Source organism: Mytilus californianus, unplaced genomic scaffold, assembly GCF_021869535.1.
Source record: "Mytilus californianus isolate M0D057914Y unplaced genomic scaffold, xbMytCali1.0.p SCAF_4, whole genome shotgun sequence".
NCBI lineage: Eukaryota > Metazoa > Mollusca > Bivalvia > Mytilida > Mytilidae > Mytilus > Mytilus californianus.
This window is the reverse complement of record NW_026262690.1, coordinates 22003819-22023444: the sequence shown is the minus strand read 5'-3', so window position 1 is coordinate 22023444 and position 19626 is coordinate 22003819. Positions and strand designations below refer to the sequence as shown.

The 19626-nt window shown below is 31.2% G+C and overlaps 1 protein-coding gene across 3 annotated transcripts in view; it reads left to right on the top strand.

The window, feature by feature from the left end:
- Nucleotides 1–19626, top strand: part of LOC127737686 (uncharacterized) — a 114292-nt gene continuing 94666 nt past the window's right edge. For 2 of the 3 annotated variants that reach the window (XR_007999760.1, XM_052248544.1), the window contains exons 1-11: nucleotides 1–66; nucleotides 3236–3432; nucleotides 9183–9395; nucleotides 10638–10733; nucleotides 11271–11337; nucleotides 12110–12287; nucleotides 14589–14734; nucleotides 15564–15620; nucleotides 16314–16370; nucleotides 16923–17211; nucleotides 19170–19249. Coding sequence is in view for 2 of the 3 variants with exons in the window: in XM_052248544.1 (XP_052104504.1) it covers nucleotides 48–66; nucleotides 3236–3432; nucleotides 9183–9395; nucleotides 10638–10733; nucleotides 11271–11337; nucleotides 12110–12287; nucleotides 14589–14734; nucleotides 15564–15620; nucleotides 16314–16370; nucleotides 16923–17211; nucleotides 19170–19249 (1399 nt within the window). In the remaining variant the exon portion in view is untranslated. Of the gene's footprint in view, nucleotides 67–381; nucleotides 416–3235; nucleotides 3433–9182; nucleotides 9396–10637; nucleotides 10734–11270; nucleotides 11338–12109; nucleotides 12288–14588; nucleotides 14735–15563; nucleotides 15621–16313; nucleotides 16371–16922; nucleotides 17212–19169; nucleotides 19250–19626 lie in introns of those variants that run through there. The other variant, XM_052248545.1, reaches the window with a different exon arrangement.

Below are 19626 nucleotides of genomic sequence, written 5' to 3'. Positions count from 1 at the left end.
GTTTAGGTTTGGACAAGCACCTGCCACCTGCTTTTATCGATATCGACATGAATGGGAATCGGAATGGTAAAAGGGGTTGGATATTTCTCATTTAGTGAATTTTTGTGCATGTCCTCTTTTAATATAAGGCAGATATCTTGAATGATCGCACAGAGCTAGGCTGGTGTCGTACATTATAGATGGATACATAAACATGCTCCCTGGTCTGTTTTTGTATTAGACAACTAAACTGGTTATAAAGTCCGATTACTTCTCGATTATGATTTAGAAATATAAATCTACAATCACATCAAAGATGATTTATACAGTTACATGCAACACGTGCTGGAATTGTTTAGGGATGTAATTAAATATGGAAATCCCCTAATAATTCTTGGTTCTGTTTTTAGCACAAACTGGTGAACTTGTTTGATAGGTATTTCTTTTGTCTTATCAAATTTATTTTTATAATACATGGTCTGTAAAAGATAAAACCAAAGCTATTAATCAGGTTGGTGCAGAAACAGTGATAAAATGAAAAACATGTTAGTTTTCTCAATTGAATTGTTTCTTATTTTTCATGGTGGGGCCTTATATAAACGAGTCTAAGGTATGGGGTTTTCTCATTGTTGAAGGCCGTACAGTTGCCTATAATTGCTTACATTCACTTCATTTGAACTCTGGATTGTTGTCTCATTTGCAATCATAACACATCTCCTTATTTTTATATGTACATATGCACATATGTACATTGTCATTGTTTATTTTTGTATTTGTATTTTGTAAATGTCAGCTGGTATCATTCCTGTATTGGAATTTAAACCAATAAAATTATTTGATTTGATTTGATTTATGCATAGAACTAAATTTTACATGTTTAAAAAATGAAAACAACACGTTATAAATTTCATGTGTACGAAGCACTTTTCTGGACTTACCTTCATCAGGAAGGCTCAATGTTAAGGTTCATCTGAAGGTATTGACAAATATTGATGCAGCTACACCACATAATTTTTTTGTGAGTACCAACCTGTAAACATGGAAAAGCCTAAGGCATGGCAGCACCTAGACTTAAGAAAATTTTAACATGTTAACTTAAATGCAATTAATGGATATAATCGTTCAAACTTCTTAGACTGAGTGAGGGGTGTCATTCTGAATTCCTTGGAAAAAATACAGTTGAATTCCGAATTCTCCAAAAAATGAAGCATTTTTCCCCGATAAGTGTAAATTCTGAATTCCGCAAAAAATAAAGGCCAAATCCTGACGTCCCGAGAAAATGTCCTGCCCTCTAGACTGGACATTTTTTTTAACCTTTATGTCTTTAAAAGAAGTGCTCTGCAAAAAAAGTAAATAGACACCTGTTAAAGTTTCTCATAGAGTTTGCATATGAGGGCATGTTCTTGATTTTTTGTGATTCAGGTGACCCTGTTCAGTTGTGCCTACAATGTTGTGAAAACAATTTGATTTTTATTCCTAAATTCTTCACCTATTTTTAACTACATTTTAAGTTGCATTACACTCGGATGAAATATCTTACATTGGCCAGAGAAATGACTGTACGATCTATTGTCAGTGTGCATGTAAAAATATGTAGCTAATACTAGAAGTTTAATTAAATAACAGCTACTCCAGAACTAGAGAACCAAAGGTGTAAAAGATTTATTAGATTTGTTTTCAAAGATACTTATTTAAAGGTGACATTGATTTCAATCATTTTATCCTAAAAATGACCATGTTCTCAACATTGTTTAACCGTCTATAGACTTTCATGTATCTGCTGAAAGCTTTTTATTTGTACAGTACTACAATGTATTTACTAGTAACCACTGTAAATACATGTATTACATTGTATATATTATCATTGGACAGATGGTTGCATCACAAGGGCAAACAATTACTGGTTTTGACTTTGGGTCAAACCTGAATGAAGGAGGGAAGCTTATGTATTGCATAATGATTAATGTTTGATTTGCAGATTCGCGTATGACGAAAAATAAATTTGGATGGTAAATAATTTTGTTGATCAATTGACAAAAAGGAGGAGGTATATTAAGAACCATTATTTGGCTCCTGAAATTGCAAAAAAAGTAAACTTATTGGAGCCTTTTTAAATTATGTTAATTTTATTGATAAATAATTTTAAAATGAACAGATTAATACAATCGGGACACTTTAGTGCAGAAAGGTCACTAGAGAAGTCACTATAACATCACAGACATGTCAAAATTTAGTATCTGACCTAAAATGGCCATTTCACGAGAAAAAGATCTTTTTAATACACACATTAGCATCTTAAAATACATGTTGTAGCAAAATAACTTTTTTGGTAAAGCTGTTGCTCATATATCAAAACCATCAATAACAAGATCTCAAAATGAGGCTATTTTTTTGCAGTTTTTGTTGTTTTGCACTAAATGTAAGAGGTTTGAAGCTCTAATGTCAATATGTAAGACAAAATTAAAGAATATAAATACCAATTTCTGACAGACTAATGTCTTTTGAACATCTGATTAATTTTATTTGGTAGATTTATGATAGTTTTTGATATTATACTTCATGTCAAAATGCACGATTTTGATTGGTTTATACGTGGGAGATGATTTACTCTATCCCATGGCAAATACTCTATTACCCTTGAGGGAGACGCTTGATCAATTGTGCGCTTTATTAAGTATGGATGGTTGTTATGTACAAGACGATATAGTTTATTACTTTGAATTTTAAACTTAATAGACAGTAATACACCTTATCGCTTTTCCGGCTTGACCCGAGAATATGTCCCGCTTGAACTTTTGACTTCATACAACAATCACTTTTCCATTGTGGTGTCAGATATTTTCTATTATGACGTCAAAATTTTACGGGAACTTTTGTGATGTCCAGTAATGGCGGCCAAATAGCGATAAGGTGTATAGCAGAACATTCAGTATAATAAATTAAATAATACATAGCTGAGAGGGTAATAGATCAGATTGTTACCCCTGGAAAAGACATTGTCAACCTTGGCCTTGCCTCGGTTGAAAATATTTGCTCTATCACCCTCTCAGCTATGTGTTATTTATATAGTATTGCATAGTCTATTAGAGCTGACTGATTGGATAATTTCTTTATTAAATGTATCTAAAATAACCAATTATATGGACTTCAAAAGTTAGCCTTATTCCAATACAAACAAAACGCATGAAGGTATTATTATGACAATGCTTATTATCTAAACAAGCCCTGTGTTAAAACACTCTTTTTTCTTTATTAGGTTCAACAAACAGTTTAAGTGAACAAAATTCCAGTACAGACTTGAATAAAAAAGGACAGACATCAGATATGACCGATGATAAAATAGATGCTAATAAAACAGCTGATATAGAGGAACAGTTGGGCAAACTTCCAGATTTTCTCTCTGATGATGAAAAGACAGATACTAAACCAGTAATTAAACAGGAACCAATGGGTGTAGGTTCATTTTTTTATGCAAATCATGTACAAAAATATCTGAGTGTATCAAACTTGTTGAAAAGATTTTTCATGTGTTTCTTCAACTTTCTTATATGTTCTTGCTAACATAACTTTCTCCACCAATCAATCTAATCACCAAGCATTTGAGATACTTATTTTTATTTTGCGGTCGTATATTGGTATCACGTCGTCGTCAGCGTCGTCCGAAGACATTTGGTTTCCAGACAATAACTTTAGTTCAAGTGTATGGATCTCTATGAAATTTAACCAAAAGGTTCAATACCACAAAAGGAAGGTTGGGATTGTTTTTGGGGTGATGGTCCCAACCGTTTAGGAATTAGGGGCCAAAACAGCATTTTCTAGTTTCAGGACAATAACTTGTGTATTAGTATTTTGATTGCTCTGAAATTGTACCACAAGGTTCAATACCACAAGTAGAAGGCTGGGATTCATTTTGGGGTAATTGCCCAAACCATTCAGGAATTGGGGGCCAAAAAGGGTTTAAAACAAGCATTTTTCTAGTTTTCAGATAATAACTTGTGTTTAAGTGTATGGATGTCTCTTAATTTGTACCAAATTTTACAAAAAGAAAATTTCTTCAAAATTAATTTTTTTTGGAAAAGGGGGGGGGGGGGTAAATTTTTTTTAGGGGGGGCAATTTTTTTCCTCAGAAGAAAATTCTCTTCAAATAGTTTTTTTTTTTTCTAAATTCCTTAGAATTAGAGCCACCAAACAATGACTCTTGTATAAAACTTATCCTTATCCAAATTTTTGTCCAGAAAACATTTCTGTTGTGCCTGCAAATATTGACTTCACTTTTGTTTTTCACATGAGTATGATCTTTAGCTTAAGTATGATTTACATTTTCAAATATATAGGCTGACATACTTGATGAAATTTCATGTACATGTACTTAATATTAAAGTGAGATGGGGAAGTAAATAATTATTTCCTGATTAGTAAATTTTAGTACATATCACACTTAATTGTATTATACTTACATAAAATAAGGAAATGTTATTCTTATCTTTATGAAACAATATTGACATTATCAGGGTACCTTGGTGTTAAAGCTGTAGCAGTAAGGTTCTTATTAGGCACTGGCTACGATTACCCGCAAAGAGTTATAATAAGAAATAATTATTGTTACTTCCGAGACTAATTTTGAAATGTATTTCTGGACAGAGACCCGATTTCATACGAAAATTGCAGTAACAATAATATGTTTTATTGTTGCCTGCAGTTACTGTTACCTGCAAAATATATTCAGACAGGCACTGATCTAATAAATGTTTGATATGCGAGCTATCTGTGAAATAAATTAAAACAATTAAATAATGATGTCAAAAACTTTTACATGGTTTAACTTCCAAATGTATTGACCTATATGATGCTCACTTTTGCCAAACAGAGTTGATTAAAACAACTCATTATAGACGACCTTCGAATTCATTCACTCTTCCATCAATGTCACAATGCTTATGCTATTACATCACAGTAAGCAGGGATCTCCATGGATGAAAATTAAACGATGGAGGAACTTTCACCATGACAAAACCCAGCGTCTACGGCGTGGCGTGAAAGTTTTTCATTTCTTCATTTCCATGTAAGGAATGGTGAACAGGTTGATATATTGCTTATTATATTTATTTCATTATAGAATATAAACCAATATTTTCATTAATTGTCATTGGTAACAATTCCAATGCCAAGCCTGTATGGCTCCCACTTAGTTAAGAAGTAAATAATGACCACAAGCTGTCCTTAAGGTTCCCACATCGTTTTCTTGCTATTTTGGTAATTGTTAAACAGTTTAGGGCTTAAAAATCGGAAAATCTTTTTTTTTCACTGTCAAAATTCAGAAGTCATGAACCAGTATTGACGATTTGCAGCATCAACAACAAGAAGTTTCGTACACGTTATGTAAAACGGTGAAGAAAGATTTGGAAGGCCATTCTGAATGTAAACTGTAAATGGGATGCATTAATTTGATTGTAAACTATTAAATGAATTTCGGAATTACGATACGAAATTTCTTCAGATTATCAAGTTGCAGTTAATATTCATGTATTTACTTTTAAACTTGTAAAGTGATTCAATATTATCGATAATTGCTGTACTCGTGTTATTTGGCATGATATTATGTTCTGTTTTACGTGTTCGACTTGTTAAACTTTTTTCACTTTAACCATGTTAACTGGATTTAAAATTTACTTTTTTTACCTAAATTTTCATTAGCATTTGCTGAAACTTAATTAAATAATGCAATCAACGTCTATCTTGATCAAATGTTCTACTGTCAGGTGTTACTGTCTACGATCATCTACCTGTACAAGCGATTAGTGATCTTTAGCCTGGTATCCCTCCAGGCTTTAAAACTGTAATCAGGAGGACCCATGGGATTATAATACAAAAACCCTAAGGGTTATGCAATTACATGCAATTGATTATAGTTGACAAAAATGGGGTGGCTAGAGAAACGAAAACAAATTTTGACCATGGCAGAGATCATTTGACAACGTCCGGGATCATATGACCATGGCGGTAGATAATTTAATGATGGCGGGGATCATTTGACGGTGGCGAAAGATATTTTAACAATGGCGGATCGCCATCATAAAACAGGTCATGGAGATCCCTGAGTAAGCACCAATTGTTCGATGACTTCATTTACACCAATTGTCTTTGGATCAACCTGTGTAACTCATTCATTAAAAAAAAATTGATATTAGTGTATTAAGAATGGAACTGCTTATTGTGGGGTATAGATGTGCATATATACTTTGTTCAATAATTTTCTATTCAGTCATATCAATTTGTTCAAAAATGTAAATTAATGTATACAGGATCATGACAAGAAGGCAGTACAAAGTATCCCGATGCTACACACAGAAAAGACATAATTTGTAAATGTAAAATTTTGCAGGTAACAATAAAAAAAGAAATTATAGTTACCTGCAATTTCTGTATGATATGAGGTTCGTGTCCGGAGACACATTTCGGCAATTAGTCTCTGAAGTAACAATAATTATATCTTATTGTTACTTTTTGCTTGTAATCGTAGCCAGTGCCTTCTTTTTAATCCTTGCCTAGTAATAATGAGTGTAAATTGAGAATGTGTTAAATAAAGAAAAGAAATTACATTTACTTTTAGAATTTGAAACTTCATAAAAATTGTGCTTGTCAGGGCTTTTGTTATGATTGCAGATATTTGCTATGTTTTTGCATTATAACAAGAACAAATGGGAATTTGGTTTGATCAGATACATTGTAGACATATTTTTAACAGAACTACATCCTTTGACATTATATTTTCAATTATTTTTTGATAACCAACTTTGGAGAGAATTTCAGCATTTTACTGGATTTGTTCAAAAATGTCCAGGAGTTGTTTTTTCTAAACGTTGCATTACTCTCTAGATCTTTATTTACCAATCTTGGAACACTGATTCCTTAAAGCATTTATTGAACACAATAAATGGCACTGATTTTGATTTTTTTTTATAAATGCTTCAATGCACAGTATTTTTATTTACCTTGAAGTAATATATATAGTTAGTACAATTAAAAATAAAGGAAATGCTGTATTAATTCTTGACCTTAAATCCATAAACATACCAAAAGTATAAGAACAGTGCTTTTATTGCTTTTTATCAACAAATTATAAGCTATATCTTACAAAGAGGTAGCAAAATCTGACACAAATTGTCTGACAAACTTGCACAAAATACAGAAACAATAGATAGTTTTCAATATGAGATATATGGAGTCGGACTAATTTCTCTTGGCCATTATGTTAGAAGGCAAACTGGTTGATTTTCTTATTTGGTTAATCAAATTAAAAATATGTAGTACAGGCAAGTCTTAACAGGATATTAAAAAGTGTATCAGGGGATTTTATACTTTAACAAATATGACTGCTGTAGCTAAAAATAGACTATAGGGGTAAAATGTATTTTTTGGCTTGTATCTCAAAAACTGAAGCAATTAGAGCAAAACTGGCATAGGGTAAATTGATCACGCAAGATATATCTTATGATCTGCAATTTCAGAAAAATCCAACAACACGTATTGGTGTCGTTGCCCCTAAGATGGCTATTTTTAGCAAATTTCAGTTTTTGGCTTATATGTGTATCTCAAAAACTAAAACAGTTAGAGCAAAACTCAGAGAGGGTATTGTACCAGCTGGTCAAGGTCTATCTGTTGAGAAATTCTCAGAAAAAGCATACAACCTTGTTTTCCTTTTTTTGTGGAAAGTATAGTGATAGAGTGATTCTTTCAATTAAAAAAAGAAAAGATTTACACATAAGTCAACTTGGATATAATGAATTGACTCATTATAGGAGTTATTGCCCTGGAAAAACTAGTTTACTCATTGTTTGCGTTTTTTGCAGAAACTATAGTAGATAGAGAGATAATGTAAAAAGCTTATGTTCATCAAAATAACATCTACAAATAAGTCAACATTGTGGAAATTGCTAATTAGCCCTTATGCCCTTGAAAGATGGTTTTTATCCTCTTTTTTTTTTTTTTTTTTTTCTGAGAAGCCATGATAGAAATTATAAATAGCAAACATGTTCAGTAACAAAGGATCTATAAATAAGTCAACATGGTTGAAATCTTCAATAGATCCCTTAGAGGAGTAATTGCCCTTTAAAGATGAATTTTACCCATTTTTGCAATTATTGCAGAAACTATATACATAGATAGAAACAGTAATTAGCAAAAGTGTTCAGCACAATTAGATCTACAAATAAATTCATTTGGCGAAAATGTCAACAGACTCCTCAAATATAGGAGTTATTTCCTCTGAATTATGAGTTTGACCTATTTTTGAATTTTTGTCAAAAATGGTAGTAGATAGAGAGACACTGTAAAAAGCAAAAAAAGACCAGCAAAATAAGATCTACAATTAAAACAACATAGCCAAATTGTAATAAATTTGCATTAAAGGTAAAAATAAATATCAAAATGAAATATTTTTACCAGATGAGCAATACAGGCTCTTGAGAGCCTTTTGTTTTAAAAGTGGTCAGTATAACAAATTGATATTGTTTGATTTACAAATGTATGCAGGAATTTGTGACATCTAATATGGAGGCAATGGGATATCACTCTTATTCAAAATAGGTCAATAAAACTATCCATTCAAACATTAATTTCTCTTGTACTAATAGAATGGTTTCGACATGACATAATCCGAGTTTGAGTTATTTCCCTTGGCCACCATTTTTGGGGGGATAAATTATTGATTTGCTTATTTGACTAACCAAATTGAAACATGCGGTATTAACAAGTCTGATAAAAGATCCTTACTAGATCATAGATATGAATCAAGCAAGGCTAAAAGAAATTAAAATTGTTCAAAAAACAACTTTTTCTATTCAAGTCTAGCAGTCAGTATACCAAGTTGAAATTGGGTGATTTATGCACCTAGACCTCCAGCATGTTGAAAAAAGGGAAGTAATTCTTGCTCAAATTGTGTTAATAGAAACCTTTCTATACAGAAGTGATAGTCCAAAAATCTCTAATCAAGTTGCTGAAGATAATATAATTTAGACCTTATTATTGTAAGGTCCATACATTCATGAAAATAAGGTTTTTAGTCACATTAAAAAAAAAAATTCTCTGTAAGTGACGCATACTTATGTCTTGCTGAATAAAACTAAATCTACTGTTTTCGTTAATTTATGCTTAATAGTATTGTTTGTACATAATTAACACCTGTAATGTTATGTTGTTTTTAGCCAGTTCTGTGTGCTGCTGATTTTGATAGATTGAGAGAGGTAATGAGACACGATACCTATACACACTGTGATGTACACAAACTAGAACGGATGGAAAGAAATGTTGTGTGTATCCAATGCCAGCAGCTTATTTGTGCTCTGTGTTTACTGAATTCTCACCAGTCACATGACATACGCTCTGTCTCTTCAATGAATGAGTATTTTAATGTGAAGGTAAGACTTACTGTCAAATCTTGTTTTATGAAATACTGATAGGCCTTCCCTGTCATACAAGTCTTAGATGGGTAATAGTTTTTTTGTCAATTCCTGAATTGACTCTGTAATGAGTGATCTATTTTTTATTTGTTTCTGTTAGGAGAGACATGAATTTTCATTGACATGAAGAGCTGGCAGAAAGAGTAAATTTATCTGTCAGAAATGTGTGTTACCTGTAAGTTTTCAAATCTTTTAAATTATATTCGTTTTTTGTTTGTTAAGCTAAAAAGTTGTGATAGCAGTAGTAATTGTTTACCAACAATTGTTTAAAACGCCTATATATCACTTTCAACTTATCACGCTTAGTTTGTCTGGAATAAAACCAGTCTACAATTGACTAAGGGAAACATTTTTTGTTAAAAGTGTGTAATTACAGAATAAAATAGTAAATAGTCTGAAAAACATACATGATTCTGTCTTTGATGTCAGTTTATCTTCATGTGTATCCTTTGTAGCTCAAGAAATTCACCCTCTTAAAAATCTGCTGGTGGTTGTTTGTTATCAATATTTTGTTCATTGGTTGTTGTTCTTTACAAAATTCAAATTCTGTAGATGGTTGTTTAAAAAACTGAACAAATTTCTATAGGTGGTCAGGGTTAAAAAGATGGGTGCCTTCCCTAGGGAAACATAGTATTTTCTGAAACACCCCTTCAGTGTTCTCTCCAGATATTTCATATGGCATCCTGGTAAACAAGAAAATTCAAAATGCCATCTTGTTTCTAAAAGTTATAGCATCACATCCATAACACAATATATAAGTAAATCAATTCAGATAGCATCACATTCAAGAAATGTACCATCACATTACCATGATGCTAAAAGGCCTTAGGGAGAACACTGCCCCTTAATGTGAATTGGCCATTTTAACAGAAACCATTTAAGACATGTAAACAACTTCAGAATTAAGATTGTGATAGCATCACTACATTTGAATTATTCAGTCCCAACCACTAAGTCATTGTTTTTAATACTTTTAGATTTAATGGACATATAATAAGTTCATGAAAAGACCAGTTAAGCAGAAAACCTTTTCTTTCAAGAATTAAAATCTATCAGATTGCTTTGTTTTTATTTTGAGACAGACAGGAAAGACATATATCAGTGTGTTAACAGTTTATTTATATCGTGCACTATATTTAACAATAAGATATTGCCTATTGAGATGTTTCCATTAACATTATTACAATGATATTGTTCCAGGGTACAATAGAAGATGACGTTTCAGTACTACAACAGGAACAAAACAATTTAACTGTTATGTTTGCTCAAAGGAAAGAACTAAAGAAAAAGATTGAAGTATGAAACTGTTGTTTACTATTGAAATGTTTACATTTATCACAATTTAAAAAAAAAGCTCAGTATGGGTAGCTAGCAGGTTAAGATTCAGAAATTTTTTATAAAAAGGAAGAGGGGTCCCTCAGAAATTTTTTATCAAGAGTAAAGGGGGTCTTGCATAATTTTTGTTGATTTTTAAATGACTAGAATTTCTGAAATTTGAACCCCTCCTTTATGGATCCTCTGAATTGTGCCAATGGTTGGTTGTATGCATTTTACATGATACAAATACTTCACATGGGTTAATTTTGTGCTGCACATGTTTTTAATTTTTAGTGGTAGATACAAAAAAACATCTAATAGTAGTAACACTAGAAATCTGTAGTTGTAATGGAAGACATGTAATTTTATCACAAAAATAAATATGAACAAACACACTGACAAAGTTAATCACAATATTTCATGCCAAAAATATACCCCCACAGGAGTTTAAAGGACATATTTAATGGTTGACAATGTTCTATATCCAATGATGCTTAACTGTTTTATGATTTGCAGGAATCATCACAGAACTTGGTAAAAGATATTGGGAAACGATTTGATGCTATTCAAAATATCTTACATGGTAATATATAAAAATGTGTATGAATAAAAGGAAAAGATCATAAATGAGATAGCAACCCTCTACATAATTATAAAAAAAGACTTTATTGACCTTTTTACTGAAAAATCTTGCAATAATTCAGTATCCATTACAATCACTGACTTAGATAGTGTTGTTTTGGTTGAATATTGTGAATTTTTATTTGAATAGCTCAGATAGATGGTGACACATTGTGATGACTCGAAACTAAAGGGATACAAAGCTACTGATGATGGGAACATCCTGATACTAAAACCCAGAAAAAACAGTTAATGTTAGTTACAGCAGCACAAACAATACCCAAGATAGAAAAAACTAAGATAATGACGCTGAAAAAAGAAAACATACATTTTTAGAATTATAAATTAGTATTGATAGCAGTTTGTATGGAAGCACATGAATTTTTTGTTCCCTGTGCATTACCTATGAAACACAGAAATTATTTGTATATATATATATTTCAGCTAAACAAGAACAATTGATTGTACATGTATCTACATATGTAATTTCAGCTAAACAAGAACAATTGATTGTACATGTATCTACATATGTAATTTCAGCTAAACAAGAACAATTGATTGTACATGTATCTACATATGTAATTTCAGCTTAACAAGAACAATTGGTTGTACATTTATCTACATATGTAATTTCAGCTAAACAAGAACAATTGATTTTACATGTATCTACATATGTATTTTTTAGCTAAACAAGAACAATTGATTGTACATGTATTTACATATGTATTTTTTAGCTAAACAAGAACAATTGACTGCATATGTGAAACAGTTTGAAAGTCAGAACATTACAGAGTTGACAAGAGAACTTGACAAGATTAGAGACTTAGAAAATGCAGCATCAAGAATGATCACCAGGGCAATTACATTTTTCTCAAAAATTGACTTGACATTAGCTACAGTACTTCCAAAAGAGTAAGAAAAACAATATGTCATTTCATTACTTAATTACGAGCTTGTCACAATATAATTAAACATATTCCATTTCAATACTTGCCAGGTAATAAGGCTGACTTTTTTCAGAGCATTCATCAATACACACATCTAGCTATTTAACTTTTGTTTTCCTGAGGGTATCATCTTTCTTTTAGCTTTTTTTATTTGCTGTGTCTGATCAGTCAAGGTTATAAGTACAGTCAGCTGAGTACAGTTCCATTTTAGGTTTGCCAATATGTTAGCAAATTGGAAATAATCCATAATGCGCAAATAATTATGATGTTTGAATTTATTCTTTTGAAAACAAAATTTAACCATTTGATGACTATGAGGTATCAACACCAATAAATGTTCATGCACATGCATAAAGTAGTCTTTGGATAGAAGCACAATTGGGCAATTAAATGTGTAAACAATTTGATTCCTTTAACAAATATACCATTGACTACAAAATATAAGTTTTACTGTAATTGTGACAAAAAACTGGTCTTTTTTTAGGAACAGATTTGAACAAATTTTATAATCAACATATACATGACTGGCAGCTCAAACCACTTCCTTTTAATAACTTTAGAACCCTTCAATCAATCCTTTTGAAATTTTAATGATATGTTTCTGATAACAAAATGGACATCAATTTTCCCTTTTGTTGCTCAGATGACAAAATTGAGGTCAAGTTTGATTTGGCGATCTTCTCTTTTGCTTTAAGGAATAATGACCCTTGATTGCTTTAGCAAAGACATTTGTAAAAGTAAGGAAAATCTGGTTTGCTGTCATTTTAACAAACACTTGTTTTTAAGTTCTTACTTTTTAGCTCATCTAGAAGAACTTTTGCCATTAATTGGTGTTCATCGTCGTTGTCTGTCGATGTAAACTTTTAAAAAAAAATCTTCTCCTGAAACTACAGGGCTAAATGTTACCAAATTTTGCCTGAATCATCCTTAGGGAATCAAGTTTGAAAGTTATATCTGGGGATTTTTTCACTGTTGCTAAAAATAACTCATGGGGAAAAATGCAGTTTCTTGCTTATATCTAAAAAACTTAAACAGATAGAGTTAATGAAATGTCTTTTTCTTTTTTCAAAATTCACAGATTTTGGTTTATATCTAAATTAAACTAAAGCTGTCACAGCAAAACTGACATTGGTATAAATGATCAGCTAGTTAATGTCTATCTCCAATTCAATTTTTACCAAAAAATCTAACAACTCATCACAGTTTGGTAAGATGAAATATTGCTGTGAAAATTTGTTATATGAGTAAAATGGTTTATATTTTGTTTGTGAATACAATGTCCTATCAATATTATTTAGTATTTAGGTAAAATATATTGAGGTTTCTAGGCACTCTAAATGTCTGTTGTTCTAAAGTCTTCATTTGCACTATTATATTGCATAGTTAGGAAGCAGCATCAGACAATTCACTATAACATATCAATTTTATAGAATGTATAATAAAAATTAGTTAAGGTATTGTACTTAACACTTTTGGTATCACAGATGACAAAAACACAGGTGCAAGAAGGACCATACTAAATATATATATATAAAAGAATACATGAAAAAAGGTCAAGAACAAAGTTCATAACCTGCCTTCTAACACTAGAAATTATCTTAAACTGTTGAAAAAGATTTTTTGAATTTTTACTGAAGTGTTCTTTATAAAGCATTGCAATTGTTCCTGAAATTAATGAAAAAGATGTGTTGTGATTATAATAAAAGACGATTACCATGTCTGATGAAGGATGAAGTCGGACAATTATTGTTCGTATTGTAATCAGGATGAAGTTTTACAATAATATTTGTTGCTTAATTTTTTTGTTGGAAAGTCAATTATTATTAATTATGGGTATTACAAAAGGTAGTGGTTCTTAACTATAAATCAGGCCATTGGTCTTCTCTTTTGAATTGTTTCCCATTTTTTTGCTTTTTATAGCTAAGTATATGGTATGCATTTTGAACATTGGTGAAGGCTGTATGGTGACCCATAGTTAATTAAATCCTCATCATTGTGTCTTTACTGGAAAGTTGTCTCATTGGAAATCATACCACATCTCCGTATTTTCAGATCAAATTGATAAATCAAATATCATTTTCTTTATTCAGTACATGAATTTTACACCTATATTTTAAATTACACTAATATCTGAAATTAATAAATAAAGAAGGGTTACAGCAATATTGAAACTGATGTAGAAAGATTTGTATTAATCATAAGGAGGATGAAATTTTACAATAATGTATATATATAAAACTGATAACCAAATTTATTTGGATTATAGGGTACATGATGTAATTGATAAGTGTAAATGTGCCAGCATTGAAAGTTTACAGAACAAAGAGAAATACCTGCCCGAGAGGAAATTTTCTAAGCTTTTACCATCACTTGATGCTGTAGCAAGCATCTGTGACACAATTCATGCAGAAGGTTTGTATAATAAATAAATATATAGTTACTGAAGAATATTGTATTTTTAGTATGGTATAGTTTTGATAGTACATATTTTAACAACTCAAGGATGGGTGATTTGGTAGTGTAAGCAAATGTGACTGAAGAATATTGTATTTTTAGTGTGGTATAGTTTTGATAGTACATATTTTAACAACTGAAGGATGGGTGATTTGGTAGTTTAAGTAAATGTGACTGTTTGTTTGATTATATTAAACACATAGAAATGTTTGAACACATTAATTTTTAATAAACGGTGATAACTTGACAGTGATTTTATCAATTTGTCTGCCACAATTGTATTTGATAGACCATGGTTATGAATACCTCTAAGATCAATGTCACAGTTACTAAAATAGACAGAAATTTGTGAAGGAAAGAGTTTTCTTGATGCTAAATTAAGTACTTTATATCAGATTGCAACCATACTAGGTTATAGGGTCATACACAATGAGACACTGGATAGTAAGCTAGTAAAAATCCATCAATCACATATGATTAAAGAAAGATCCCTTTTTATTTTTGAATCACTACTTCTAAGGTCAATGTTATAGTTACTAGAAATAGATCGAAATTTGTACAGGAAACAGGTTTCCAGATGCTCTATTAAATTCTTTAATTTTGACATGTATAATATTAGGACCAACACACAAGACATGTCAAATATCAGGACCAACACACAAGACATGTCAAATATCAGGACCAACACACAAGACATGTCAAATATCAGGACCAACACACAAGACGTGTCAAATATTTAACTAAAAGGCAATGTTTTAATGATCTGAAATTTTCCTTTGTTTTACAGCTACAAAGGTTGTATGGTCCAAAACAACAAAAAACAGTGAATCTGATGAAAAGAAAGGTAAAATTTTGGTTTGGAATCATGTTAATGGACCTATGTCCATGGTCATATATTGGAAGTGTGTATTTAAGTGGTTTCAATGATTTAACTTAGGACTGCATGTTTTGACTCATTCAGTACAAAGTTGTAGCCTTGAAACACTAAACAAGATATATAAAAATCATTTATAGGCTTTCAACCCAAGAAGACTTTGCATAATTCTTAAATTGACTGGTACTAAATACAGTGGATAGGACAAGGTTATTACATAATAACTATCAGAATATAAGGAGCCTTACAAAACTTAACCATTAGGTTGCTTCACACTTTTTAATTTAAATCAAGTAAGTGACACATTTTATTTTGGTTTTTTAAGCTGTAAGAAGTGAATTTTTAGTCACTTGGGACACTCATAGTTTTTTTTCCAGTTTGAATGTGATTATTTTGATCCTGTTTGCCTGGCTATTATAATATTGTATGGGTTTAAGGTTAATAAGTTTGAAAGAGGAATTTTGTGACTTGCTGTCCTATCATGCTGACTATTTTAACATCATTAAATATATATTTGGAATCTTTTGAAAATACGAGATGATTCTCATATTTTGATCTATCAAATGCAATAATCAATACACAAAATAATTTCTGAATAATCAGTTATAGTTTTATAGATATTAACCATTGTGTTCTGTTATCATTATTTCTTCTTTTTTATAGCAGTCAAAGTAAAGACAGAGAAAAGAAAACATCACAGTCATTCAGATCATTCATCAGGTTTGATTATTCATATGAAGGTCTCGTTTCCTATAAACCTTTCATCTACTCTGACAAAATCGTTGCATACATATTTTTAGACTTATACTTTGATCGAAAGAAAATAGAGAGAAAAAATTAAAAAGTGACTTTAAACATCAGTCAATGGTTTTTTTTAATTATAAGGGATCATTATTTATGAAATTTACTTCCCAAATACATAAGCTTAAAACAATTTTCATGTAACCCAATTATTCTCAAGAAATTAGAAATGTTGTTTAGTAAACTGACAATTCTTTCTCATAATGATAGACAGTTGTACATAAAAAAACAAATGTTGCAATCTTTTAGGGAAAAGTGTAGTTATCAATGTAAGATCTCTTCTGTATTTCCTGACCTTTTATTTATATGATTAAGTCAATTCAATGAGAATTTTAGAATGGTGTGTAATCATTTCCTGTATTTCAATGTTTGATGATTTTTAGAGATTTGGATTGAATTACCATACTGTATTAGTTATTAATTGGTATTGTTGAGCTGTGATAATTGTAACACTAAAGTATTATATCATAGATACTTCTAAGACGTTTAAGAAACCTAAGACAGCTACACTAACAACAGTATCATCTCAGTCATCAGCGCCCCTCTCCATACCTTCTCATAGATCATCAACAGAAAAATCTGATAGTCTGGAAATGGACAAAAACAAAAGGAACACTGAGAAATCATTGTTTGAATCAATAACCGAAAATGTAAATGTAAAAGACACTGTACAAGGAAGTAAGGTATCACACCACAGGAAGTCTGTTGATTCTGCTACGATACAGTCACCACGTCATAGTACTGACATCGACGACAGCGAGTAAGCATATTTAGAGATTTATTTATGTGAAGTGTAAAGATAACTTCAACAATAGGGATATCAATCTTGTCATTTATCCACAATTGGATGTAAACTTATGATAATTATTTAGATTACATATAAGCTATGGTACCACTGATTTGCAGATGAAATTTGGTATCAAGCTTTATGTGAACATGCTCCAATGCGTGATGCATTAACAGATTCATTGCTCATTCCCTTCCTGTGAACTTAATACTGTGAATTCTTTATTATTCATTGGATACCAATTTTCATGGTTTTTATGCCCCCGCCGTAGCGGAGGGGGCATTAAGTTTTACCCTTGTCCGTCTGTATGTACGTCCCAAAGTTGGTTTCCTTTCTCTAACTCTAGTTTGCCTCAACCAAATGTTATGAAACTTGTACACAATGCTTATTACCACAAAACACAGATCAAGTTTGAATTTTGGTGGCGTCACTTTAACCGTTCTAGAGTTATGCCCCTTTACAAATGGAAAAATTGCTGAATTTATTTTCCGTTCTCTTAATTTGGTTTGCCTCAACCAAATGTTATGAAACTTATACACAATGCTTATTACCACAAAATACAGATCAAGTTTGAATTATGATGATGTCACTTTAACCGTTCTAGAGTTATTCCCCTTTACAAATGGAAAAATTGCTGAATTTTTCGTTTCCGTTCTCTAACTTTAGTTTGCCTCAACCAAATGCTATGAAACTTATACACAATACTTATTACCACAAAATACAGATCAAGTTTGAATTATGGTGGTGTCACTTTAACCGTTCTAGAGTTATTCCCCTTTACAAATGGAAAAATTGCTGAATTTTTCGTTTCCATTCTCTAACTTAAGTTTGCCTCAACCAAATTTTATGAAACTTATACACAATACTTATTACCACAAAACTCAGATCAAGGTCAAATTTGGTTAAGGTCAATTTTACCATTCTTCAGTTATGTTCGTTTATAATTTTATATGATATGCAAGCGGGGGCATCATCTGTGTCCATGCATTCCACATTTATTGTGGGTATAGGTAAACCACGAATTTAAATGTTCAATGAAGTACACATTTTCTTTAGGTTGTATACCGACTTTGGCAAAAACCACAAAATCAAATATCCACGAAAATACAAGTTCTTTATCAATGAAAATTTGTACACACGAAAAAATAAATGAATCCACAGTACTTAAATATTCTTTCATATAAAATAGTCTGTATGAAAGTCTGTCTGTATGTCCTGAAATTGGTTTCTGTTCTCTAACTTAAGTTTGTCTCAACCAAATGTTATGAAACTTATAAACAATGCTTATTACCACCAAACACAGATCAAGTTTGAATTTGGGTGGCATCACTTTCACCATTCTTGAGTTGTGTCCCTTTATAAATGAAAAAAAATGCTGAATTTGTTGTTTCTGCACTCTTGACTTTACTTCACCTCAACCAAATGTTTTGAAACTTATACACAATGCTTATTACCACCAAACACAGATCAGTTTTTTATCTGGTTTGAGTCAATTTCACTGTTCTCGAGTTATGATCATTTAGAAATGGAAAAATTGCTGAATTTTCCATTTCTGCACTCTGACTTAACTTTGTCTCAACCAAATGTTATGAAACTTATACACAATGCTTATAACCACCTAACACAGACCACTTCCATATCTTAATGTTTACACTGTTACCCTTCTTGAGTTATGTCCCTTTATAAAAGAAAAATGTTGAATTTGACATATATGAACAAGCTGCGGCATCTGTGTCCCATGGGCACATTCTTCTCTTATTTCAAAAAGCTTTGTACAATTTAGATTTTGATGTGCTTATAATTTTCACTAGCCAAAACCAATTTCACTTGACTTAAGCTAATGTCTGAAGGCAGAAGTTGAAGGCTGATCTGTTGTTTTGACTCAAGTTATAACAATTTTTTTGTAATTTTTTTACACTTTTTTTTTTTAGATCAGATAAATCTGATGCTTCAATTATTACACCGCCCAAGTTGAGACTAGTAGATATGAAAACAACCAATGTTGAAATAGGTAGGTTGCTGTGTAAACCATTGAAAAACGGGATATAATCATATATGGTATATATACATGGTACAGTATACAATTTTTCAAAGCAATGCATAAATAAAATCTCCATTTTCAATCAGAAAGTGTTGTGGTTTGTAATGGGCAAAGGACCCACAAAGAACAGAGATTAGGGTACATGTAGTATATTCATTTTGTATCTATTATCTGATGCTTACATTACTGAAGTAAATATATGTAGGGGTATTAAAATGATGATAGAAAAAGGAGTGCAGACAGTGTAGTTTTTCTGACAGTTTTGACATCCATTGCCAAACAATGAATATAACAGTAAATAACCATATTGAATAAGAAAATATAATGATAGCTTATAGTTGATGTAA